The 26155-nt window shown below is 59.0% G+C and overlaps 1 protein-coding gene across 1 annotated transcript; it reads right to left on the reverse strand.

The window, feature by feature from the left end:
- Positions 1-383: 383 nt before the first annotated feature.
- Positions 384-25474, reverse strand: TRIM29 (tripartite motif containing 29). The gene is made up of 9 exons (XM_047072379.1): positions 24671-25474; positions 16611-16706; positions 15570-15803; positions 14175-14373; positions 11490-11591; positions 9004-9096; positions 6815-6910; positions 3801-3877; positions 384-631 (listed from the first exon to the last, which is right to left on the reverse strand). Exons 1-9 carry the CDS (start codon positions 25472-25474, stop codon positions 569-571), a joined length of 1764 nt encoding a protein of 587 aa, XP_046928335.1. The 3' UTR covers positions 384-568.
- Between the last annotated feature and the right edge of the window lie 681 nt (positions 25475-26155).

Raw genomic sequence — 26155 nt, forward strand, 5'->3', positions numbered from 1 at the left:
GGCCAGGATGATGCCAGACACTGGGAGCTTTTCCTGCATGGTGGCCAGGGCCTGCAGGCTCCTCCGGGCTGGGCACTGGTGGGCAGGACCAGAGCAGGGCACTTAGGGCCAGTCTCCTGATGGGGCCGGGCTGCTGGGAAGAAGAAGGTGGGCCCATGCGGGTGGGAGATGGGCAACTATCTTGGCCAAGCATCTACTGACCACATCACACGGGAAGGAGCCCTGGAGAGAAATGGCCAACAGGCCTCAAGACAGCCGGGGGGGCAGGAGAGGCAGGCTGCTACCACGTGGGCACCCACGGGAGCCCCAGCAATCCACCCTGGAGGAGGGTGGTGGGTTAGGGGAGGCAGGCCCACCTATGTCCCACCCCTGCGACGGCTGGCCTCTGAGCACAGGAAAGACGGTGACCATCAGAAGTCCCAACGCTGGAGAGGGGCCTGGATGGAGCATGGCTGATGGGGGAGGAGGGGGGAGGCTCCCATCCACCCAGATGAGAAGGATGCCAAGAGGAATAGGATCAGCCGGGGAGGGCAGGGGTGGCAGTGCCTCGTTTCTGTCCGTCTGGAACTCACGGGGCCTCGTTGGACCCCATCGCGTTGCCTTTGTTGACGTAGAACGGTCGGTAATGAGACTGCGGGAGAGGGGGGGAAACAAGAGTCGTTAGAGGAGGCAGATGAAAGCTGAGCCTATTAGCCAGACCCCCTAGCCTAATGTCCCCGCAGGAAGCGGCAGTAACCTGAACCCACAACTCTAGGGCCCTGCGGCCTCGCCTGCAAGCTCTCCCTGCCTTGTGAGCGGGGTTGGGCCCCAGTATTATTGGAGTCTCTGGGCTCATATCCTAATGAGAGCTCATTCCCGTCCATTGGTAAAGGAGCAAGAACCTCAGCCCCTCATCAAACCTTCTCTCCGTGGCCCAGGAACACCCCCAGCCCACCAGAGCCCCCATTTGTATACGCTTTCACCTCTACGGAACTGCACTATGCTGTTACCAGGGTCTTCCATAGATGGACCCATTTAGGTTTTTAACAGCCACCCAATTAAGTGGGTTATTATTAGCATCCTTGTTTTATACATGAACACATCAAGGCACAGAGAGGCTAAGCAACTTCCCACGGCCACCCAGCAGCTGAGTAGGGGAGCTGGGATTTGAACCCTAGCATTTTAGCTCCAGAGCACGCCCCCCAATTCCACCCATGTCTCCGAATGACCCCTTGGGTCTTCAAGCATTTGCTTCTGTCGTCTCCGCATGACTCCCACTGACAGAGAGGGTGCAGGTCAACACCGAGCTGCCCAAACCCAGCCCCTTCGCCTCTCTCATCCTGGCCCCTCATCGGGATTCAGGAAGCGTCCTCAGCACAGAGTCAGCAACAACTTTCCTCCCCCCACTCTGCTCCCAATCAGCTCACCAGGGCCCTGAGAAATCCTCCAGCAGCAAAGAAGCCGGGATTCACTGCTGCTTGCCTTGTGTGAGCACCCCCGGCCCCTCTGTGGGCTTCTGGAAGTGGCTCTGTCCCTGAGCTGGGTCAGGGACCGAGCCCATCTCACCCTCCACTGATGCCGGTACAGGAGACACCGAGGATGTTTCCAGCCCCTGCCCTTGACCTTGCTTGCCCGGAAACTTGTATCTACTGGTAGCTCCTTGCCCACGTCTGGTCCAGAGCAGAACTGGGGGCCTGAGGAGTGTGGGGGCCGAGTCCTTAGCTCAGACTTCGGTTAAACCACTTATTAAACAATGCAAGAGGGGCGCCTGGCTGGCTCAGTGGGTAGAGCACGTGACTCTTAATTTCAGGGTTGTTGAGTTCGAGCCCCATGTTGGGTACAGAGATTACTTTTAAAAAACAAAATCTTTGGGGCGCCTGGGTGGCGCAGTCGGTTAAGCGTCCGACTTCAGCCAGGTCACGATCTCGCGGTCCGTGAGTTCGAGCCCCGCGTCGGGCTCTGGGCTGATGGCTCAGAGCCTGGAGCCTGTTTCCGATTCTGTGTCTCCCTCTCTCTCTGCCCCTCGCCCGTTCATGCTCTGTCTCTCTCTGTCCCAAAAATAAATAAACGTTGAAAAAAAAAAATTTAAAAAAAAAAAAAACAAAATCTTTAAAAGTAAAAAAAAAAAAAAAAAGTTTTTAAAAATAAGCAACACAAGAGACAGAAGCCCAGGAAGGAGAAAGGCATGGCCAAAGTCACATGGCTCCCCGGTGGCAGAATAGGCCTGGACCCGAAGGTAGGCAACAAGGCAACATGAATGGACCTAGAAATGGATGAACTCTTTCTTTCTGGAAGGCTGGGTCAGGCAAATGGGCCACAGGTCAGCGAAGGGTGCTGTCCTGTTAAGAGCCCAGAGTGGTGGGTAGGCAGGAACAGAGCTTCAAGGCCTCTGGGCTTGTCCCCATTTTCCCAGCCTGCCCCTGTCCCCTCCCTGGTTCAGGGTCATGGCACATCAGAGTTGGGAGGACTGTGAGATCATCCAGGCCATCTGACTCTCGTTACAGATGTGGAAACTGTGGCCCAGAGGAAGAAGGACTCACGTGAGGCCACACAGCAAGTCGGTAAGAGGGTGAGGGCCAGACCCCAGGCCTCCGGACCCCCAGGCCAGCCTTCTTCACATACGATCACCTGCCTCATACATACGAGCATCCTTCCAGTGCTGGGTGCGAGCTGCGGACGTCAGAACCCTACCTGCCAAGCACTGCTAATGAGCCTTCTCTGCAGGGACCCAGGCTCTCGGAGGTGAGAGTATGTGGTTGGGAGGGGAAGGACCGAGTCCAGGAACAAAAACCCTCTTTCTTTCTCCCCATATCTGCTCTTTGCAGTCCTGCTGCTACAATGCCTCTGGACCCAGCTCGAAATTACACACACGATCACTTAGCTCCCCTCACCAGCAAATCAAAAGATTCTCTCCAATTAAACCAGCCCCAGCCACCGTGGCCCGGAGCAAATCACTTCCCCACGCTCTGACCTCGAAATGCAAAGACAGCAGGGAGCGAGGGACTCGAGCCCCTGTCCCTGGCAGAGCCCCTGATGCCACCCATACCCCAGGGCAGCTGTCTGACTCTGTCAGTGGAAAGAGATATGCACAGCAGAAGGTGGGGGCACAGCCTGTCGAGGAAGCCCCTGCTTGCCTAGGTCTTGGGTCAGGTCTAAAGGTTATCAGGGGTCACTTCATCTCAGTACTACATTATAAAACGGGGGCAACAGTCTCAGAGAGGGAATCTGGGATCCCATGAGCTGGCTGGCCCCCAAAGTCATGCTCCCCTCTTGTGTGGCTTTTCAGTTCCTGGTTCAGGGTCATTAGCTACTGAACCCAAAACATCTCTGTTCTTAACACCGTAGCCTCTGCCTCACCGCACTATAACCCCCATGGCCTCTGTGCTGTCAGAGCTGGGGAATGGCCGCAGGGAAGTGGGACCCGTCACTAGGATGTCTGTCCCCTGGACGGAGAATATCACACTGTCAGAGCTGAGGAGGACAAAGCTATCATTCAGCAAACACAGGCACCCAGCAACCATTTGCCAAATGAAAAAAACCAAAAACCAAAAATAAAACCCAGGGCTGCCCACTTTACAGATTAGAAGATTGAGGCCCAGAAAGTGTGTGCTTACCCAGACCCACTGCCTATTAGCCCTAGGTCTCTACTGCCCTTGGCTGAGTGTCCGTATTCAGGCCACAGTCGCCTCCCCCCTCCAACCCAGAGATGTCCCCATCCCCCTATCACCTCCCCTGGGAAGTTGCCCCTGGGGAGCCCCATTCAGTGCCCATTCTGGACACACCTATGCCCAGGCAGGCTCTCCTGGCAGTCCCTTACTCACCAGCAAAGTCTGCTTGCCAGATTTCCAAGTCTGGGGCTGGGTCTTGGGGCTCTGGCTCCTGATGAGGGAGGGATAGCCTGCGGAAACAGGAGGCGCCGGTCAGAGGGAGAGGGGCTGGGCAGTCAGGGCCTCCAGGACCACAGCAACACGGGTGCCATCTCCAAAGTGACCACCAAGCTCCATCCAGCCCATTACCAAGTGTGGCTGCCCCTCAAGAGGTATGCAGCAGCTGTGGGGGGTGGGGGGGGGCAGTGGAAAACCCTGGGGAGGCTGGCCAGAGGGAAAAGGCACCCAGACAGAGGGAGGAGGAACAGGCCAGGAGGGTGGGGCCAGGCCGCAGGGGAGTGTGGCCGCCAAATCCAGGTCAGGCTCACATTACTCCCCAAGGATTTCCCCCCACCCACCCTGAAGGTTCACACCACTGGCTCTGTCTCTTCCCATGAGCACAACCTGCCAGCGTTCCCACCAGGAGGCGCCCTTTCCAACTGCCCACGCTGCCTGGACAGGGCTCCATTGTCACCACCGTGGGGACTTTGCACACGGCTTCTCCTTCAGCCTCACCCCGTTTCTGTGAGCTCAGCGGTTGGCCCCAGCTGCACGGCCAAGGGAGCGGCAGTTTTTTGTGGGGTGTCGAAACCCATCCCCACGTTCCTCCTGCCCAGTTCCTCTGCCTCTGGCCTATTGCGGGGCGGGACGCTGGGGCCAGGGACAGGCAGTAATTTGCCCGGTGGCTATGGTCCGGGCTTAAGAGAGCAAGCCCACGGAGCCCAGAGCACATGGGTGCTACCCGGGCCTGATCCTCCCACCTACCCCGCTCCCCTTCAGCCCAGTGGGATCTGGGAGGACCTCTGGACCACAGAACAGTGGAAGGCACTGTCAGCCTCAGCCATCGGCCTGCTGGGACAGTCCGCAGGGCCTGGGGAGGAACGGACTATGACCCAGACTAGAGAAGCTCAAGAAATAAACAGGGTCTGTCCTTGGCTGGGGCAGCCCGGAGCCCTGTTCTGGGCTGCTCTAGAGGAGGATGAGCTGGTCAGGCCCAGAAACCACCTGCAGCCCTAACAGGCTGCCGGCCAGGCTGACCCTTCTCTTGGTCTGCCCTCCGCAAGAGGGTGGAGACAGAGCAGAGAAGCCAGGTCTCTCCCCGCATCTGGGGGTGAGGGAAGCCTTGGAAAGAGAGGGTTCCGCGGGTCCTGAGTGGCAGATGGAGAGGGGGGGGGATTCAGATCTCAATTCTCAGTTCCCAGAAAGAAAAACCCATGCCAGCCATGAGAGAGGGGAGGATGGGGGTGGGGCCCGGGGGGGGGGGTGTGGTCCAGGAGACCAGCCACGTAGAGCAGACAGAAGTCCAGGGGAAGGGTGAGCTAGGGAGGGTGCTGGGGGGGTGCGGGGATGCATCCCGCTTCCAGGGGACTCTGGGGAGGAGGGACCAGGGTCCCCTAGAACTGGCAGAGAGCCCCATAGGATGTCCCGTCTGCCCTGCTGTGGGAGAGACAAGGGGAGGGAAAACAGGCAGGTACCAGGATTGTTTTTAAACAGCCCACTGCCGTCCAGGGGTTTGGAAAACTCTGTGGTGGCCTGTCCCGAGGTGGTGAACTGATAGGGGACTTTCCCAGTGCCTGCTGGGAGAGAGAGAGGCATTAGCAGCACGGCCTGGTCCCAGGAGGGGCCAGAGGGAGTCACAGCTCCCCCCGGGGCGCTGTTATCCAGGCAGCGCTGAGCATCTCTGCCTCCTTCCAGGGCCGCGGGAGTAGGTGCGGGTGGGGTCCACCCTCACGGCGGGTGGGGGGGCTGGGGGGGCGCGGTGTGCGGATTCTGCTTGCACACAGGTAGGCACCTGCCCAGAACCCCCATCCGAGGCCATTACCGGCTGGGATGGGCTGATCTGTGTGAAGGCGACCACAGATGTTCCTGGGCTGTTCCTCTGGGGCTCGGTATATTTGAGGAGGGGCTGTCCTCGGGCCAAGCCTTTGACAGGGGAGGTACTGCAGGCCAGTGGGGGGACCACGGAAGCCTGAAAGCTCCAAATCACACCGGAGGGTGACTGTCTTCCCTGACTGGTGGCCTCTGATCTAGAGGCTTGACCAGAGAGCAGGGAGGGATGTGCTAAGAGGCAGACAAGGCCAGGGCAAGTGCCGGTTTCCTGGGCCTGGCTCGGGGAGAGGACATCCGTGGGGGTCTTGCGGGCTGGGACCCTCCGGTCACATTGCCTTGTAAGGCGAGCAAGGGGAGCTGGTCCTTCCAAGAATCCCAGCCCTGGGTACAGGCTGGGATTCCAGCCCGGAAGGGACAGCTGACTGATAAAGCCACCCTCGGAGGCCACAGCTTGGGGGTCTGCTGCCCTGCACAGCCCCTTTCTCCTCCCCCCCCCCCCCCCCGACTCTGGCCAACCTGCTTATCCTTGCTTCCGGGCCAGATGCTTGTCCGAAGACAGACGGGCTTATACCGGAGTCCACAGAGCTGTCCCTGGGGCCTTTCAGAAGAGACACGAGGGCCCTGGCCAACCTCAGGGGACATGAGTCACTGACCGCTCAGCTTCATCAAAGAATTCTGGGGAGCAGAGTCAGACTCGGGAGGCCTTAGAAGTGGTGTAGTCCTGCCTTTGCGAAAGAAGGCTTCACAGGACTCTGACTCTGCAGCGTGTTGGCAGCTGCTACGTGGCCACAGGGCTCTCGAGTCAACTGAGGCCGGCTGTCGCCGGATGAACCAAGTTAAGTAAACCTTCTGCAGCGGGAGGACTCCAAAGTTAGGCCCGAGGGAAGCACCCTGGGGATGTCAGGGGTGGCAGCGGGCATATGGCATGGTCACGTCCTGACGATGTGGCTCACCGTTAGTGGCCATCGCTGGTGTAGCCCGCGCTTCTCTAACAGCAGAGGCACAGGTGGAGGCAGCTCCCTGGCTCTCAAGCCGGGGTCTGTGCCCTACAGGGCAGGCGGCTGGTGAGGGAGGGAGCAGAGACCAGCATAGAGCTCAGCGAGTGACAGGAAAAGCAGGGCAGGGTGGGGACCGCTCACCTTTCAGGGAGAAGGAGGAGCTGCCTTGGACAGCGGGCAGGTCGTCAGAGCTCTGAATGGTGGAGGAGTATTCCCAGACCCTGGAGGTGTAGTTACCTGGCAGGACACGGGAAGAGGCATCAGACCCGTGCTCCCCCCGTGCAGCCTCGTATGGGGACGCAGAGGGCAGGACGAGACCATTTCTGCCAATCTGTCCAGCCCCCGTCCCGCTTCCTGCCAATCCTTCCTGCCATCAAACTCATGCTAAACCACAAGGTGTCTGCACATCCCTGCCCAACCTCAAGGCCAGGACTCAGGTGCCAAGTCCTCAATCAGCGCACAGCACTTTCCTGGGCCGCCGCCCCCACACTCACCGGCACCTCCACCTCCCGGCTTCACCTCCCTTCCCTCCTCTCCAACACTCCACCCTCCATCCGGGCTACCCCTGAGTTCCCCCAGCGCCCCAGGCACAGACACTCGACCTGCTCCCCATCCTCAACACATATGTTGGATCTTCTGACGTCAGCTTCCCTGTCACTCCCCCAAATCTGCGTGTGCCTCGGCCCCAGGCTTCACGTCACCCTGCACCCCTCTTCCCCCTGGGTCCTAATGGCAAGTTTCATCGTCTGTGTCCCCCCCCGCCCCCCCGGGCTCCATGGGGCCAGGGGGCAGGCCTGTCTGGCCCAGCATCACACGCAGCACCTGGCACTGAGCCCGGTTCCTAGAAGATTTCCTTGTATGGTTGATGGAGGAATGAACGAAAGAACAAATAAATACAAACACATGCGAACACCCGGGGACGGAAGCGGCTGATACTACTCCTGAAACTCTGCTTGCCAAGTTGAACAGGAACAAGTGTCCGTTTGGAAGTATGCCCCGTAGTCTGGAGGAGGAGAGGCAGCAGGGAGGGCACGGAAAGAACGGCAGGAGCACCATGGGGACGCTCGAGTCTGGGGCTTCAGAGCCCCCCATGGACGACGCAGCCGTCCCGGGCCCTCCCTCTCAGCAGTCCGGACAGCCCCCTCCCTGGTGGTCCTCTCCCACAGCTGCCTGCCTGGGGCTGACGTTGGGGCTTGGCGGTCAGAGGTGGCTGGGGCCGCCTGCCCACCCCACCGTGAGCCCCTGCCAAGGGGACCTCAGGAGGGCTCTCCAGCACGGCCCCTGGGGAGCAGACCCACCCAGAGCTCCGAGGGGCCAGAGGCCCACACCCTTTCATCCACTTGTTTGGATCCATTCCTAACACTCTTCAACTCTTCTGTCCACTCTCCACTCCTCCTCTCTTTCAACTCGTGTTTGCTGAGCTCCCCCCTCCAGGTCTGCAGCAGTGAGCCGGACAGACCCAGCGTCTACCATGCATGTGGTAGTAGCAGTGTGAACCCAGTCCTGACACAGAGGCCTGGCCAGTGCCCTGTCCACGGGTGCCCTTGACCCTCCAACCCGCCAGATCTCTGAGGGCCCATGTCCTCACCGAAGAGGTCCCCCACCCCCTTCCTCACCTCTTCGGACCTCCCGGTGCCACATCCGAGGTGGGGGTTCTGGTGGAGATGCCCCAATCCCCTCCTTCCCTGCACATGGCTGGCACGCACCTCAGAGCCTCCCGGAACCTGGGTTCTTGGGGTGCATGGCCCTACCCTTGGCACGACGGTGCCCTCGGTGCACCGGGCAGAGGGGTCTCTGTGTTTGGCAGCTCTCCCAGAGGAAGCCACGTCTCCGCCCCTAGTTCGCCTTCTCCGGGTCTTAAGGGCATGCCACTCACCTCGAAGGGTGGCAGTACCTCCCGGATTTCCAGGGACGGCCCCAATTCGTATGATGCCATCCTCTCCCTTTACAGCTACACTAGTCTGTCTTAACCACCGTGACTTCTCTGTGCAGAAGTGTCCAAATCCATAAAGGACCGGGTCCCCCTCAGGTCCTTGTGTCCCCATGCTTGCTAAGGGAAGCTTCTACACCTAACCCCAGCTCCCAGTCTCCCTGACTCACCCTTCAGGGGGAGGAAGATCGTTTGGACTCAGCGATGCCCAGGTGCCCGGCTGCCTCTCCGTAGCCCAACTAATGAGGTCACACCCGTCCCCCCAAACACACGCACACGCACACACTCTGAGCTCAGCAGGCCCCCTCCCACCTGTCTCTGGGCCCCCAGCCCACCTTAGCCCCCACATTCCCCTCACATCACGAGCCCTGCCCATCTACACACTGGGCCACTCTCTCACCTTTGGTGCCATAGAGATTGTTGAAGTTCTTCTGGTTCGTCTCCTTGGAGAGGCGGCTGGGGGACCCTGGCTGGTACGATGTCCTGGCCCCACCTGTGAAGCAGATGAGCAGGAACCATCATTGCAGAAAGGTGGGTCTGGTTCAAGGCAGGCCCATGGCTCCTGACTTGGGGGTTATATGGGACTCCTGGTCCCCGAACAGCCCCCATTGCCTGTCTCAGGACCTGGGTTTCACCACCAAGCTCCTCTGGGTCTAGGATAGGCAGTCACTTAATCTGCCCTCCAGCCAGGACACTTGAGAAGGAAGGAGGGCTATTAAGTATGCAAGAACATCAGGTGTAAACCTGGACAGATTGGGGCGTATGGTCACCCTACCCAGGGGGCTTTGAAGGTCACCAGAGGCTGGAAAAGCCAACACTTCCCTCCTGAGCCAGTCCCCTGTGTGAATGAGACCCCAGAGGCCAGGAAATGAGGCGCCCTTGAGGAAGGAGGATCACGGCAACCATGCAGGGGGCCCAGGGATCAGGCCCTGGGCCAAGCAAGAGCTCTCCAGAGATGGTGAGTGGGTGCCCGCAAACACCTCTCGGGTGCTTCCCCGTCCGGGGACAAGACCTTACACTGCACGGCAACCTCCAAATTCGGGTTCCCACAATCTTGAGAGGACGGCAGACTGGGATTCATACCCCCACCTCACAGGTGAAGAAAACACACTCCCCATATGTGCCAGGGTCCTTCTTTCGGCCCCTCCCCTCCCACCTAACCAGCACCTGCTGGTCCTTCTCTAAACCCCTGTGCCTGTGGTTCCTCTCACCCAGGTGTCCTCTGTCCGTCACAGTCACGCCTCTTTACTGAGCACACTGCCCATGTCGGGGGGCCTGGAAGCCGACCTCCACCGGGAAGTCTCCCTGCCCGAGCCCACTGCCCCGGGGCCCCCAGACTCATGCCAGTGGCCCTCGGGTGGGCCTTGCTTCCCGATCCCCTTGCCGACTCTCCCTGGCCCTTCCTTTGCCTCTACCCTGAGCCTGGGAGCTCCCGGAGGGCAAATTTCCTCCTTCCTCCTGTCCTCCGTGCAGGGGCGGGGACACCGGATGAACCTGTTTCTTCCACCTACTAATGTCACAGCCTGACTCAGTGACAAGCTGAAAGGCTTCCTAGCATCTGAGCCTAATCTGTCTCCTCTCAGAGGGGGCAGTGACCAGGCCAAAGTCACCAGGTCCTGGCTCTGGGACAGCCCCTTGGCAGCTCTGTGCTCTTCCCTCCACCCCTGTTCTTGCTCTGCTCCCCTCCCCACGACCAGACTCACGGTGGAACCCACACTCTCCTCGGTCTTCCACAGAGCAGGGGAGCCCAGCAGGGGCCAGCCAAGGGGAGCGATCGATGCACACCGGGGTCCTCAGAGGGACCAGCTTGGGCAAGGGACGCTGGGGAGGCTGGTTAGTGCAGCTCAGCCACTGGCAGACCTGGGACAGAGCCCCGGGGAGGGGAAGGGGCAGGCCTCACCAGGAATGTGGGGCAGGGGGCACCCGGGGTGCCCAGCTGCCTCGCCATGCCTCTGCCAGAGCCCAGGTGTTGTTTTCAAGTTGGGTGGAGCGCAGAGTTTTCTCCCGCTGAGCTCATCTCTCTAAATCCCCTACGCCCTTCCCATGGTGGGTGTGTGTGTGTGTGTGTGTGTGTGTGTGTGTGTGTGTGTGTGTGTGTATGTGTGTGTGTCTGTCTGTCTGAGGTGTCTGAATCAGCGCTCTGGCCTGGAGGCCCCCCCCCTCCCCAGTTCCCTGCGCCTTCCCCACATCTCCGGTCTCCTTTCCCACCTTTCCCCACACCCCCATTCTTCTCCCGACACCCCCCACCCCCACTCACACACCTTCTGTCTGAGGGCCCACAGGCCTGGCACACCCACCCTTACATAACGGGCATTACTGTGGTTTGTTGCTAGTGCAAAAGAATGCGACAGGCTACCTACCGCCCCGGGCGAGGACGGGCAGGCTCTGGCCTATACCCCCACCCGGCCGGGACCGTCCAGGCCCAGAGAGGGAGGGCCAGGCGGCAGGCACGGGAGGGAGAGGTGAGGCAATGTGGAACCAGCCGTCAGTCTCCCTGCCCTTGAGGAGCAGACTGGCTCTGGAGGAGCCAGCCTCCCACGGGACCACAAACACTCAAGCGGAAGCGGAACACGGCTCAGGCCTGGCAGACGGCCGCTGGTGAAAACAGCGGCCGGGGGACCCTCCGGGAGGAAAGGCAAGGAAGGGTTCGGACTGGAGGCAGGGACCCTCCGGAGGGGAGGGAAGCCGTGAGGGACAGGGTGCCAGCAACTTATCTCTAACCCGGATGCTTCTGAGGGTGAAAGAGGGCACCGTTCGAGGTTCTACCGGGACAGCGGGTATGTCCCAGGACTTCCCGAGGCAAACCGAGTGACGGTCACTCGACCAAGGCGGAACCCGGCTGAGTCTCCGGGCCCGTGGCCCGCAACGGCAGGGTCTCTCCCTTACCCTTGGGCGTGAGGTACATGGAGTATCTCTTCATGGCATCAGGCGCACTCCACTCGCTCGTGTAGCTGTTAGCGTAGTTGTTCATGTAGCGGTGGTCGCCCCCTGGGAAGGAGAGGGGTCAGTCACCAGAGGGGCAAGTGGAGAGGAGAAGCCGGCCCTTGGGGGCATCCCTGGGCTCTGCTGAGTTGGCCCGTAGCCCCTCTGTCCCAGGGAGAGGCAAGAGTCTCCGACCTCAGAGAAGGCAACACCCTGCCCTCTGCCCCTGAGCTCCCAGGAGGCGAGAGAGACTCTACAGTGGGACATCCGCCTCCCTGGACTGAGCCTTGGCAGTAAGGCCACAGGGACAGCACCTTGCAGTTGACAAGGCGCTGCCGATCTCCGTTTCTTCTTGGTTGTGTACATCCTCATGTGACAGACAAGGAAACTGCGTCTCAGGAGGTAAGTGAAGCCACTTGCCCAATGTCACATGGCCCATAAGGGCAGCGTTGGGGTGGGAGCCCTCGTCCCCACTTCCTCACTTCGTCCCAGCCACTGTTGGTGGCCCGAGGGGATGGAATGACGTCCTCACGCTGACCCCCATGGCCAGGGATCCAGCTGGCTGAGCAGAGGCACGCAGAGGGGAGTGAGCTGAATGGGAGGGGCACTGACTCTTCCCACCCCACCCCCACCCACCAGTAAACCCCCAAACCCAAACAGATCTGTGGAGCCAAGCTCGCCCTCCCCACCCCATTCCTTCCTCTCGCCACTTCCCCATCTTCTACTTTCCCTCTGCCCTTCCCTCTCCCTCTCCCCGGGGCAAGAGAAGGAACGAGAGGAGGCTCAGACCCCCATCCTGTATCTCCACCACCTGTGCCTAGCAGGGGCCCGACACACAGTAGGCACTCCTAGGTGTTGGCCCAGCCCCCACCCACCCTTCCAGCACCATGGCAAGCCCCGGATGAAGGCGATCTGGTGCTTCTTAGTCTCCGGGCCTAAGGCTGAGTCCCTGGTCCGATGGGCAGGCTGGCATCCGGGAAGAGAGGAGGTCTGACTCACTGGCCACCCACCCATTCCCCCCGGCCACCCCGCCCTAGCCAGGGACACTCCCAACAACAACACAGCAGCGACCAAGAACCAACGTGGAGGCCCAGGGCCCCGGGCACAGGTGCAGGGCCACTGACATCAGCAGCACCACCACCCTGCTCCTCGCAGCGCCTCCCTGCACACTGTGCACCGGGCACCGGGCCACACCTGCACAGAGGCCATGGCCGGCACGGCCATGACCTAGAAATGGCACGGCGGGCGGGCGGGCGGTAGGGCTCGCAGGCCACCCTGACCCAGTCAGGGCCACCCTCGTTGGTCTGGCCAGACCTCAGATGAGGGGCTCTGCCCTCGAGGCCCTACCCCAGGGACCGTGATCGTCACACTCCCCGACCCCTCTGCACAGCCACCAGCAGCGGCAGCTTCTCGGAAGGGAAGACGTGGAAAACTGAGTAGCTGAGTGTGAATCCTAACTACATCCCCTGCTTAGCTGTGTGCCCTTCGGAAAGCTGCTCCTCCGAGCCTCAGCCTTCTCGTCTGTGAAATGCAGTCCATCCAGCATGGAAAATAAGCTGCGGTAAGTGGAGAGCTCCCACAAGGCCAGCACACGGGGAGTACTCAGTCACTGTTAGCCATCGCCATCAGTGTCATCACCGTTGTCATTAGGAGGAGTTCAGGATCTGAATGCCTCTTGAAGCCAAATGATCGTCTTGCTGCAATGGCTCAAGAATCCTCAGGTGCGACTGAATGTCCCTCCCATTTCACAGGGACACCGTGTGATGGCACCATCACCAACACATATAGATGCCCCCCTAAACTTCAGCACATCTGCACGCCGTTATCCCCTTCTCATCCCCAAAGAATCACATGCTCCACCTGGAGACAAAAGACAGGGACCACTCACTTCCTTTGGGGTGTTTGGAGCCAGAAGTGTCCTTAAGGCCCTGTGTTGGGCCTGGGCCACCGGGTGGGGCCTTGGGAGAAAGTGCTCTGGCTTCAGGCCCTGAAAGGACTAGGCTGGGCCGGTGAGAAAAGACTTAATGGACTAGTTTCTCAGATGAGGAGGCTTTCTATGAGATGATTCAATTGGCCTCCGCGGGGGACAGCATGACTCAGAAGAGAAGCTGACTTCAGGGGCGCTGGTAAATCACTGAGACACATGTATCACATTGTCCCCAGCCAGCCCATTAGGCCAGGTCTAGCCTCTGGGCTCAACACCACTCAGTGTAGCCATGGTGACAGGTAAGCTCTCCCTCCAAGCATGATGCGGTTCTAGGTCATGTCTACTGGAGTCCGCAAAGCCACCAGGTTAGCGTCTGGCCCTTACAAATGGCAGCATCTGCTTTCCCACACAGCTGTTGGATTGAGGTCCATAATCAGATGTAGACCTGAATGAAATTAATCCCTGAGTTTGATGGATGACCCACCGAGAGGAGGCATTTGTGCAGCCAGTGCCCAGACGCTCGCTGCCCTTGAGGGCCCTTGTAATCACTGCATGACCTTGGCAGCAAGTTCAATGGAGGCCTACAATCCCCGAATCCCTCGGGTAGGATGGGTGGTTTGGAACAATGAGGGGCTGGCTGGCTAGGTGCCAGCCCAGGCAGCAGGGATTGGCCTCAGAGGAAAGTGCCCGTGGCCGTGGGACCTGCCCACAGAGGGACCTACCGTTCTCCATGTGATTCCTCTCAATGAAGTTGCGGCTCAGGTCAGCCTTGCACATCTTCTCAACGTGGCGCATGCACACATTGAGTAGGTCATCCTTGAAGTTGCCAAGCGACTGTCCCAGGCCCTCCCCCTCCAGCAGAACGTGGTAGGTGGGCAGAGGTGGGGGGAGGGAGTAATTGCTCATCAATGCACCGAATTCCTACCAAGGAAGGAAAGAAGCCATTAGCTTTCTAGGTCTTTGGGAGCTGGTGGGGGGAGGGGGGGCTCCTCTGCAGGGGGCTCTCAGTCCAGCTGGAAGACTCAGTACCCGGAGCCAAATGTGCTGGATTCAAGACACAGCTCTGCTACCAACTAGCCACACTTGTCCTCATAAGTTTCTCCCTCCGTGAAATGAAAGGGTTTGACCAAACTCCACTGGAGGCTAACAGCTCTGATGGAGCTGGTAGTCAGATATGCGACTCTACGGTTCCCACTTCCACAACTGGACACTTCATCCTACCTCACAGGGGTTTATGAGAGTGACACAAGCTGTGGCATCTTTGGGAGTGAAAGCACTAAGGAAATGCAAGGAACTTCTAGAATGTTCTGGGTCAGCCATGGCACTACCTCCACCTTTACGTGCCATACTCAAGCCTGCCTCATGCTTTGTGCTTCTCCCCTCCCTTCCCCCTCACTGGAGAGTCCCTCCTCTTTCTCAAACCTCTCTGGGCCTTCAAGACCCAGTCCAAATTCCATCTCCTCCACAAAGCTGTCTTAGATTACTCCTGCCTGCTTGCCCTTCCCAGAGCTTCCACAGAACTTATCTCCCGAACCACATGCTTTATCATTTAATTACACACTCTTCTATATTGCTCTCTAATTGTACACATCTTATCTTCCCAGCTGGATTGTAGCTCCTGGGGGGCAAAAACCATATCTTGTACTTTTCTATTCTCCACAGCACCTAGCAGAGTCCTGGGCATGCTGTAGCACCCAAAACACTCTAGCAGTTGGAAGGATGGGTGGATGAATAGACACACAGATAAGATCAAGAACAACACACGGGTAGCGCTTACATGCCACTCCCCCATAACCACAGCAGGCATCGCTAATCAATCCCAGAACTCTTTCCTACTGAGCCCGAAGCAACGTTAGTACATATCAACTGAAGTTGGCACAAGGTGATATTTGTGTGCCATCTTTAGAGTAGACAGGAAAACGGCTTGGATGGAAAAAGTAAATGGGCAGATGCAATGGAGGATGGATGGATGGATGGATGGATGGATGGATGGTGGGTGAATGGATGGACACATGGGTAGCAGATAAATGAATGATGGACAGATGGATGCTGGATGAAGGTCTGGGAAAGTAGATGGAAGAACTGAGGGATTGAATGGTGGAGGAATTCCTTGTTACCTGCAGAAATAGCACTGAGTCACTGATGCTTTGCATCTGCTCCCTGGTCTGCTTGTCCTCATGCAACACCTTGGCCCTCTCGTCCAGAGCATCCACGATCACCTTCACTTGGTCCACGGCATCCTGCTCCCGCTGCTCCAGGGCAGCCCTCACTTCCTCCTTTTGTTTCTCCAGGTCCCTCACCAGGTCCCGGAAGTTTTGCTCCAAGATAGCCTTCTCGTTGGTGGTGAAGCTCTGGGTCCAGAGTGAGAGGAGAGAAGAAAAAGGCTTTCCATAATTAAAAAGAAACTCCCTCGCGGGATGTATCTTTAGGTTCCCAACCCAGAATCAGAGCCAGGCAGGGTATTTCTACTGCCCCGACCCAGCAAGCCTGTTTGGTTAAGAATCTCATTCAAAGGCACCATTGACATCATCTATTGACAGAGATGGCCAGGGTTTTTTACAGCCCGTTCTTCCTTATCTATCTGTGACTCCTCCCTGGGTGGGTTGACTAGAGCCATCATTCCAACCTTGGGCGATTCCAGAGACCCAGAAGTTCCCCCCATGAGTCAGGCTGTGCTCTGTGAAACTCAGCTAGAACCAAACATCATTCAGAAAGTGAATTGATGGGCTGTTTACGCAGCCAGGGTCAAGAGTCAGTGATTTCGGACTGTGGTTGGTAGTTACTCAAACCATGGCAGGCATACATCCAGCCATACTGGCACAAGTCAAAGGACAACGTCATGCATTTGGTGGCCGGGTGGTCTGGTAGACAGACCAGACAATGGAGGGCCCTGGAGGACCGGTTGGCTTTATTTGCTCCACCCCTGGAGGACCTGGAGGGGCTTTATTTGCTAGGATGATGTCAAATGAGCACAAGGTGATGGACAAGATCCCACCCAAATGCCTGGCCCAGACTTAGAAGGGGAACTGGTGGGGACGCCAGAGGGGTGGGAGGAGCCAGAAGAAGCGTGCAGCATAGATGGGGGCCAAGCCTGGCTCCTCGCAGGTGGGACAGGTGGGGTGAGCCCACGGCAAGGCTGAGGCATGGAGGCGGCCCACCTTGATGCGGTCCTTCTCTTTCTGCCACTTCTCAGCTTCGTCTTCAATCTCGATGATCTTGAGCTGCAGCTGTTCCTTCTGCAGCGACAGCTCTGTCTGCAGGGAAGGAGCCAAGGTTGGAGAAGTCGGGGAGGAGGAGCACCAGAGAATCCAGGAGTGGACCCACCCAGGGGGCCGGCTTGGGCAAGGTTCGCCACCCAGCCCTTTGGCCTCCATTCTGCAGACATTCATCGGGACCCTAGGTATGCCAGGCACTGTGCCCTTCATCAGGGATCCAGCAACAAGCCAAACACTACTTTGCTATGAACTCGGGCCTCGGAGGCTGGACATCCCAGCTGTGTCTCTATAAGGACTAAACCTCCGCCAGGTCTGTCCGCCCAAAGTGATCAGGAAGGAGGTTTGTTTATGGGGTTCCCCCTCCTTTCAATGGACCTGTGGCCACTGGGAAGAGGGAAGAAAGCTCCTGTCTCCTTCAAGCTTGGGGGAGCAAGGGACCCAGCGAAGCTCAGCCCAGCCCAGCCCAGCCCAGGGAGTATCCCGTGGCAGTAACAGTGTGCAACGTTTCTGTGCCATGACGTGGGGCCTGTGTTGCAAGCAGGAGCCCAGGCTGCAACCAACGGGGACTCCTGTCTGGACAGGCACAGCTATAAACCTGTTTACAGGAAAGAGAGTGCAGTCTGCAGTTTGGGCAGGATGGAGACCTCTATTCAGGGTCCTGGAGGAGGAAGGGGAGACCAGTGAGTGAGGCAGTGATGGGGCGGGGGTGGGGGGAAGGATAAGAGAAGACAAGCAGAGATTCCAGGGACCCCCGCTCAGGGGAGGACACAGGCTGCTGGGGTCTGGGGTGGGTTGGGAAGGGGACCAAGGAGAGGTGCCTTGGGAGGGGAGCTCTAATGGATATGGAAAGTATAGATAATACTTTCCTTCCATTTGGGGAAATTTCTTCTCTGGAAAGCAGCTACCACAGAGACGAAAGGGGAGGCATGAAGCCAAGGCCAAGCCGATTAGGCCAAGCCAGGGAGCACCTCTTTGTTCTGCTGGGCCCCCTGCCAGTGCTCTCAAAGCACCTTCCAGCTCAGAAGACTGGTGGGTGATCTCCACCCAACAGGCAGGAAGACTAAGGCATCTGAGAATGCCTCGGGGTGCTTGCGGTCACCCCACTACCCTGGGTTTTGAACACAGAGTTCCAAGCCTTTCTCCAGCTGCCTCTTTGAGGAACCCACAAGAAGAGTCAAGATGAGGAGGCCACAAACCACTGGGAATGTGAGCTCCGTTGGCACGGGGTCCTGAGCCGGGTATAGACTTCGCCACACGTCACACTTAGAGTGCTCCACCCGGACGACAGGCCGCCACCTGGGGTCCCTCAGCACGTGCCCAAGGGGAGTGGATTGGTAGTGGAGACAGCTTCCCTGGCTTTCTTGGAAAGGGTGCCCAGAGGGCCAGGGAGCTGGTGGAGAAGATGGGGAAGGCCCGGGGCAGGAGGTGTGGAGCTCCCTGGCCCCTGATCCCACCCCACACCCGCTCTCTGCCCACGCTCCTGCGCCCTCCAGGCAAGGAGACTCTGCGTTCTCGGTAAGCATCCGCCCCACCGGCAATGGGCTGAAAATCCCGTAACGTGGAAAACGCCATGACCAGAGAGAGAAAATGGTGGTCCGGAGGAAAGAATGAAGGAAGTTGAGCACAGGGTCTGGCCTGGTCTCTGGAAAAACGCTGGGGAGAAGCCAGGAGCTGATAGACACCGCGGTGGGGGAGCAAAGGAGTAAGACCCCACCGTGGACACGGAGACTCAGCCTTCGCACTCCCTGAGGATGCAGGGCCTGAGAGCCCAGGCCACAGACAGTAGAGCAGATCCAGTGGCCTGGAAGGACCTGGGTCATAGGAAGAGACAAGAGTCTGGACAATGGGTCTGTGCCAGGCACCTTGCCCATCCCGGGAGAGCTGCTGGGTGAGGCCCGAGGTCAAGGGGACAGCTGGAAGCCACTTCCTGACCTGGCTGGAGGCGGGGAATTGGCCGGGCGCTCTCTCCCCTATCTCGGCACCCCCAGAACAAGGCCTGATGGACAGGAAAGCAGAGAAGGAAAGTGCGTTCACTCCCACCCCCGGGCCTGTGGCTGGTGGGGGGCAGGGGCAGCCCTCCCATGAACGAGGCTGGGGGATCCAGCAGGGAGCCCACCCACAGCACAGGACTGCGAGTCTAAACATCTGAATCCAGTTACCGCCGCCCCCAGGCAGGCGACTTAAGTGCTCCGTGCCTCGGTGGCTCTATCTTCCGTGGACACAACAAGAGGCCCGCCCCCCAGGAGGTCATGGGAAGAGCTGGGAGCAGGACAGTGAAGCTGTCAGAAGGTGCCTGGCACAGAGAGAGCCCCGGCCTGTGGCCCAGCATCGTCTTGTGTGGGGCACCTTCCGTGAACCAGGAGCTGTGCCGGACGCTCTCGCTCGGGCCAGGCTTGGCAGAGTGAGTGCAGTGTGGCGAGCAGGCCAGCGGGGCACAGGCGAGCAGGGAGGTGGGGGGGGGGGGCGGACAGTGCGATCAGGTGGAGCCTAGCTGGTGTCCAGAGGTGAGGACCGCAGGTGCGGCCTTGGGATACACAGTGAAGGGTGCACACACAGAGGCCTGCGTCGTGGGGAACAGAAGCCCGGGGGACCCTGGGGAAAGCAGAATGGGGATGAGGGAAGGCCGACCTTGCCAGTGGGAAAAGGTATGACCAGAGAAGGTGAAGGCCAGGGGAGTCACGTGCAGCAAGCAGCACCTGCTAGCCGCTGTGGGGGGAAGGGGAGACATGAGGCTGGGCTGGGGCCTGCAGGTGAGGAGAAGTCTCACCAGACAAGCGTGGATTCGCCGGCCAAGAGAGTGGAAGAACCATGGAGTAAGAAGGAAGGGGTTAGCACGACGGAGAGCCGGGGCCAGGGCCGACCCTAGAAGCCCATCCTGCGGAAGAGAAGGAGGGAAGAGGGCAGCGGGGCTGGCAGAGGTGTGGCGAGGAGAGCCAGAGGGGAGGAGGGGGAGGCGGCTGATCTAGAAACATGTGAAGGCAGGGGCACAAGTGGAGCCACACTGTCTACAGCAGTGGGCGGGAGACTCAGGGCGGAGGAGAGACTAGTCTCCTTCTCTCTTTGGGGCACTGGGGAAGTCGGACACAGGCTGGGAGGGGGCCTCGCAAGACCAGACTTGCAGGACGCAGCGGGATCAGGGAAGGGCCCTTGGCCTGGGAGCTCTGTGCGGCTAGAATGGTCCTTGCTCGCCTCTGGGATGAGGTCTACACTCTTCGGAGAGGAGGGTTTGGGGTGAGACCCCTGGGGATGCAGCCAGCATCTGTGTGGCCCTTGGCAGTTTCTGCCCGCTTAGCAGGGCTGCACGAAGCTGGAAAAGGCGGGATATAGGAAAGAAGATAACGTAGGAAGGCTCCGCGATCCTGGGTTCCCCCACAACACTAGGAGGAGGAACGACACTTAACTGTATTATTGAATATCACCTACACGTCTGGCGTTGTCTCCTTTAACCTAGTGTCACCCCATTTCACAGACTCAGAAACGAAGGCCTAAGAAGATGACGTACCCTGCCCGACTTCTCACAACTAGAAAGCGGCTGCGGCCAAGATACAACAAAGGACTCAGGTCGTAGTATGTGGCCTCTTCACCTGCAGCCTCTTCTCCGCATCTTCCCGGACAGCGTCCTTCCCCTTCAGTCCTGCCGCTGGGGCCTCAGCTCCCCACCCCTCCATCCCTGTCTGCGCCTTCCTCATCACTTCCTCCTACTCCCGGTTCATTCCCTCCACCCTGCCCAGGCCTGTCCCTAAATGCCTCCTTTGTTCCCTTCTCCTACACTCGTCTGGTTGCCTCCCGCTCTGTTGCCCGGGATGGGCACTGGGTAAGCCACCCTGCCTGCAAATCCTTCTGGCCTTGGGGGACCAGAGGTCTCCCTGAGAGCAGAGTGACGGCACAGCAGCCGGTGCCTCCATCCGATGGGGCCCTCAGACACACCCGAGCGAGCGCTCACCTGGACATGTGACCTGCATGCCCCCAGGGAAGGGGGCGAGGAGGCTGTGATCCTCTTCTGGCTTGATTTGACCGCACGGGCCGTTGGCTCTGATATTTGCCAAATGAGCCAGTTAATTGCCAAATTTGTACTCTCAGACAAATGGTAATTATCTGGATAAGGATCTGAAATGCTGGATGGATTTCCCCATTTCCACCCAGATGTCAAACAGCCCAGCATTAGTCTGTCTCACCGAGGCTTACTGTCCCTTCTGCTTCCTCGGGTGTCAGGACAGGGAAGGGGCGACTGGGGGCAGACACGGTACCACCCAGGCTGGCTCCAGACCAGCGGCGGGCCCTTGAGAACGTCGCCCCGCCTGTCCAGGCCTCAGTTTCCTCCTGGTGATGTTGGACGTGATCCCTGACTCCCAACCTGGTTCCACGTTAGAATCCCCAAGGGAGACTTAAAAATACAAGATCCCAGGCCTCAAACCCCTGAACCAGAACCTCCCAGGGAAAGGCCCAGAAGCAGTGTCATGATTCACCCACCAGGTGACTCCAACCTAAGGATGGTTGTTGGGAGCCACTGGGCCCAGTGCCCCCCCCCCCCCCGAAGGCCTGCCATCACCTGAAAACAAAGTTTAAAATACTAGAGGGGCACCTGGGTGGCCCAGCCGGTTAAGCACCTGACTCTTGGTTTCGGTTCGGGTCTTGATCTCACAGTTTGTGGGTTCGAGCCCCGGGTCGGGCTCTGCGATGGCAGCGTGGAGCCTGCTTGGGATACTCTGTCTCCCTCTCATCCTGTCGCTCGCACACTCATGCTCTCTCTCTCTCTCAAAATAAATAAACTTCGTTTTGAAAAATGGTAGCGAGGAAACAGTCACCGGAACAGTCCGAACCCCAGCTCTGCCGCTCTGCACTGTGACTTCAGGTAAGTCTCTTAGCACCTTCAAGCCTCTGTCTTCATCTATAAAATAGGTGAAAAGCACACACCCTGTGGGGCTGTTGTCAGGAGTAACATGTAAACCTCTGGTGCATAGATGTGTCCATAAAAACGGATGCGTCTCCTGCCACCTGCCGGTCCCTTTCTTCCCCTGTCTCCAAATAGTTCACAGGATAAACTGCTTCCCCTCGGCACCCACAGGCGAGTGCTTCCCCATTCGTGCCTCTCCAGGCTGCCGACCCAGAGCCCAGGCCAGACCCACGCCAGGGCCACGCAGCTGGTGGTGCAGAGGCCGGGCAGGTCACCCTCGAGCAGACAGCCATGGGCCAGGAGGAGTCCTCCCCCCCGAGTCGATGCAGCAGGAGGGACTTGGGATAAGACAGGAGGCGGGCCGTGAGACACAGAAAAGGAGGGATATGTGCAATGTAATCTCATCAGCCTACTCCAGCCCGTCCAGAGGCAGGAGGGCAGACCGGAGGACATCTGTGGAGCGGGACTAGAACATTCTGGTCTTGGATCCACCAGAGGAAGGACTGTCATGCTTCTGCATCAAGTGGCCTTTTCCCCAACACTGCCTCCGCTCAGAGGCTCCAGGGAGAGTTGAAACCCAGGAGATGAGCACCCCCGCAGCCCTGGGTGTCCTTTGCAGCCTAATGCAACCATTCAAGGTAGGTCTAAGATGACCTCACCTGGGGCCTTCACCAGCCGGCCTGCAGAACAGGTTCTGGACAGGGCTCCTTGCAAAAAAAACCTGTGTGTGGGTTGACGTTTGGGTCTGCAGGGGATGCCTCCAAAGGACGCCGGGATTGACACGCTTATTCATTTCAATCAGTCAACCCACTAACCCCGCTCTGTGCCAACGTCCCCCACGTCTGACATTCCAGCAGAGCCAGGCCTAGACAAACAGCCGTGCTCCAGCGCAGCCTCCCGGCTGGCCCGCACCACTCCCTGCCTACCGCCTTGGCTGCTGGTGCACGCTCGTGCACGCGCACACACACGCTGTCTGAAGTTCCCACCGTTAGTCACTCCGGCGGATCAGACATTTTCCTCTGAAAGCCCCTGTCAAGCACGCGTATCCTGGATCCCATCCCCTCAGTGCCCTGCCTCTCCGTTGCTCTCAAATCTTGGAAGACAATTAGGGGGCTTCTTCCTCTACATGCTGGCACAGATCCCTTCCTCTCCCTGGGCATGTGTCCCCGTCTGCAAGGTGAAGGAGGAGACAGAGGAGACTGCTACAGTCCAGCTGGCCTGGCATTCCGCCCTCTACAAGTTGATGTTGATCTACGGCTGCTTCTGTGTAACTGGGCGGATGTTCCCCAGGCTTGTTTGTGCGTCTGAGCTCTGCCTCCTGACCTCCATCGTGAGCCCTCAAGGGCGAGGGCTGTGTCTCTGAGTTCTGCGGCAGCCCCAGGCACTGGAAGGTGAACTCTTGAGTTTCTGGTGCCTCCACAGAGGGCTGACCAAGACCCTCGAGTCCTCCAGGGGCACTTGGACTTTTCTTAGGTGATACTTTTGTTTCAGACGCACTTTGCGGGCAAACCCTACGTATAAAACAGATAAATAAGAATGTATTCTGCTTGTAGAAGTGGGAGCCGGAAGCCCCTGCCTTCTTGGCATCAATATCTGCCCCCCTCCTTGTCGGGGAGGTGTCAAAGACATCTCCAAGAATCCTAGGACTCCATGGGGGAATTTGAAAACCACCAGTCTAGTCCAACACCTTGGTTTCACACATGGAAAAACCAGGACTGAGAGAGCGGTAGGGACTTGTCCACAGTCCAACGGCTAACGAGAGGCAAACCCCAGGGCTGGACCTCAGTCAGGCCTCCCAGAACCCTCTGCAGGGTTTCGGTTGCAGTAGATGAGGATGATGGCCCTTGTTCTGTTGTGGTTTCCCAGGTAAGCTCCCAAAGGACGGGTTCCACGGCTCTGCCCCAGCCCCGTCTCCCAGCGTGAGGCTTGAAGCCAGGCTGGGGTCCGGGCGTCGGGAAACAGGAAACACCTCCCTGGGCTAAACGAGGCCTCTGAAAAGGATCTTTGGGTCTTTCCTCATTTGTAACCCGTCTCTCTCTGCCCAGGGCTCTGGGCACCAGGGGTGCAGGAAGACAGCAATCGGCCAACTCTCGGTCAGGAAGGCTGAGCAGGGAGGAGTCCCGGGCTGCCCCATCTGGATGGTTACAGAAGCTGTTGAGGAAGGTCAAGTCCCCCACATTGAGCACCAGGAGGTTCACGCCGGGGGGAGGCTGTCCACGGCCACCCGCCGCGTTGCTGTTACAAGAGAGCAGGACGCAGCATCCATGGGGCTTGGGGCAGCAACCACAGCTGAGCCTTTGGCCCAGAACACCTTCCCCAGGTGTAGAACATTCACAAGCCTCCACACACCTCTGCTCCTCCCCGTGGAAGCCCAGACGCAATCACGTCGACAGAAACCATGCAAACACTTAGGCATCACCTCCACAAACATATGCACTAAACACCCACACGTACATATCACACACACACACACACATACGTACATCCCGCCCACACGCAAACTCCAACCCTCGCCAAGTAGTGTCCACCTACAAGCATAGGCACGTGAGCACGCAACCACACAAAGCACACAGGGCCGGCCCAGCTGAGAGAAGGACAAAGGAGGCCACTGGGGACGGCAAGAGACCGGCCCGGGGATCAGATAAACAACAAAAAGCCTCTGTACTGCAAATGCAAACTCTAAAGCCAGAAGAAAAGAACGTTTAAGTGGCCCCCAAATGCCCTCCCCCCTCCCCCATCACCCCTGCCCCAGGGGTCAGTCCTGCTCAGGTGGTAAGAATTCTGTGGCCCTCAAATTAAAAAAAATTAAAAAGAAAAAGAAAAGAATCGCCCCAGCCAGGCAGAGCGCAGGATTGAGCACTGATTCTCTGATCAGACTTGAATTTATCCTATGACCTTGGTCAGGCCCCCAGTCGTTCCTGCCCCTCCGTTTGCTCATCCAGGCAGTGCCCCTGTCTCCAGAGGCCTCAGAGCATGAGGGAACTGCCTCTGCCCCCCAGCCTGCAGGCGCAGAGGGGCAAGAAACGTATCCTGAGAGAGCCAGGGACCGACGAGACTCGAGGCCCAAACCCTGGGGGCCCCCAGCGCAGAAGAGGCCCCAGCAAATTACCTCCTTCTCGGCCTTGGCCTCTTCCACCGTCACCGTGCTGTGATTCTTGTGCTCCTGGAACATGCAGAGGTAACAGATGCAGGCCTGGTCGGTCTGGCAGAAGAGCTCCATGGTCTTGCCGTGCAGGGGACACTTCCGGGCCTCGAAGTCCCGGATGGGCTCGAGCAGCTGGTGGTCGCGGAAGGCGGCGCCCTCCAGGTGGGGCTTGAGGTGCAGCTCGCAGAAGGACGCCTGGCACACCAGGCAGGACTTGACGGCCTTCTGCTTGTTGCCGATGCACGAGTCACACAGGACCTCCTCGGAGCCCGACTTGGAGCGCAGGAGGAGGCCGCCGTCGGCCCGGGGGTAGCTGTTGCGCCGGGCCTCCCCGGGCTCCACGATGGACACCGTGGGCTTTCGGGGCTCCGAGAAGATAGACTTGCGCAGCTCCCCCTTCTCGGCGAAGGAGACGGGCTGCTTCCTGGCGGCCCCCAGCTGGAGCCCGGCGTAGGGGGACCTCTTGCCGTCCCCGGAGTCCATGCTGAAGTAGCTGGAGCCCTTGTCGTCCACGGACTCGACAAACTGGATGATGGGCCGCCGCCACTCATTCCCCGAGAACAGGGCGCTCTTGCCCTCCCCCGGTTTCGGGGCGCCGCCCAGGCTCTTGCCCTCGGCCGCCTCCCCGCCGTGCCCATTGGTGGTCTTGGCATCCTGGCCTTCGCCCTTGGCCCCGTTCTCCAGGGCGCCGTTGGGCCCCGGCGGGCTGCGGGCATCCCTGGCTTCCGGGCTGGCCCCGTTGCTTCTGGAGGCATCCGCGGCTTCCATGGCGGGTCACTGGGCAGGCGCGTTTGGGGCTCGCTGGGGCTGCAGGTGGGTGACCTCTCAGGCCGGCGTCTCGGAGGGGAGTGGGACAGGCGGCAGAGCCCAGAGAAACACCTATAGGGAACAGGGGAGGGGGAGGAGGAGGAGGGGGAGGAGGAGGAGCGGAGGGAGAGGAGGGGCAGCAGGCCCAAGCCTGACACAACGGGCCCAGGAGGAGCAGGCACCTCCCAGAGCCAGCAGCGCGGCTAATTATACAGGGGGCCACGCCCTGCACATTCATACCTAACCTGATTTCTAAAGGACCTGGGTTTTTGTTTTCTTTTTCCTCCCCTGGTTTAATTATTTTCCACAGCTCAGCAAGCACACGGCCTGCTTCCTTCCGACGCAGCACCGTCTTCTCCTGAGGAAGTGGGGGGGCCTCTGTCCTCGCAGGTGGGCAGGCTTTGCTGAGCCAAAGGGGCGCCTGGGGCGAAAGGTGAGGTGTCTGCAGAGGCCCGCGAGACAGAGGGCTATTAATTGGGTCACACAAGCCAAATAGCCTTGTAATTTGCCGGATTTCAGAGGAGAGATTCCCCACCCTGGGACGGCGAACTTGCTTCTCACCTCAAGGGGAAAGGTGGGTGCCGTTCGATAGGGACTGTAGGATGGGCAGCGAAGTGGCTACTGATTATTGAACCCCACTTG

Source organism: Lynx rufus, unplaced genomic scaffold (assembly GCF_022079265.1).
Source record: "Lynx rufus isolate CCGP_SWC_20201006 ecotype Redwood Valley unplaced genomic scaffold, mLynRuf1.p SCAF_9, whole genome shotgun sequence".
NCBI lineage: Eukaryota > Metazoa > Chordata > Mammalia > Carnivora > Felidae > Lynx > Lynx rufus.

Excerpts from the sequence above, each read along its gene's own strand:
- TRIM29 (XM_047072379.1), bottom strand. The coding sequence starts at position 25,474 with ATGGAAGCCGCGGATGCCTCCAGAAGCAACGGGGCCAGCCCGGAAGCC. Across the intron at positions 15,804-16,610 it reads AAGAGAAGGACCGCATCAAG|AGCTTCACCACCAACGAGAA; the intron begins GTGGGCCGCCTC and ends CTCTGGACCCAG. Across the intron at positions 9,097-11,489 it reads CATGTACCTCACGCCCAAGG|GTGGGGCCAGGACATCGTAC; the intron begins GTAAGGGAGAGA and ends TCTGCTTCACAG.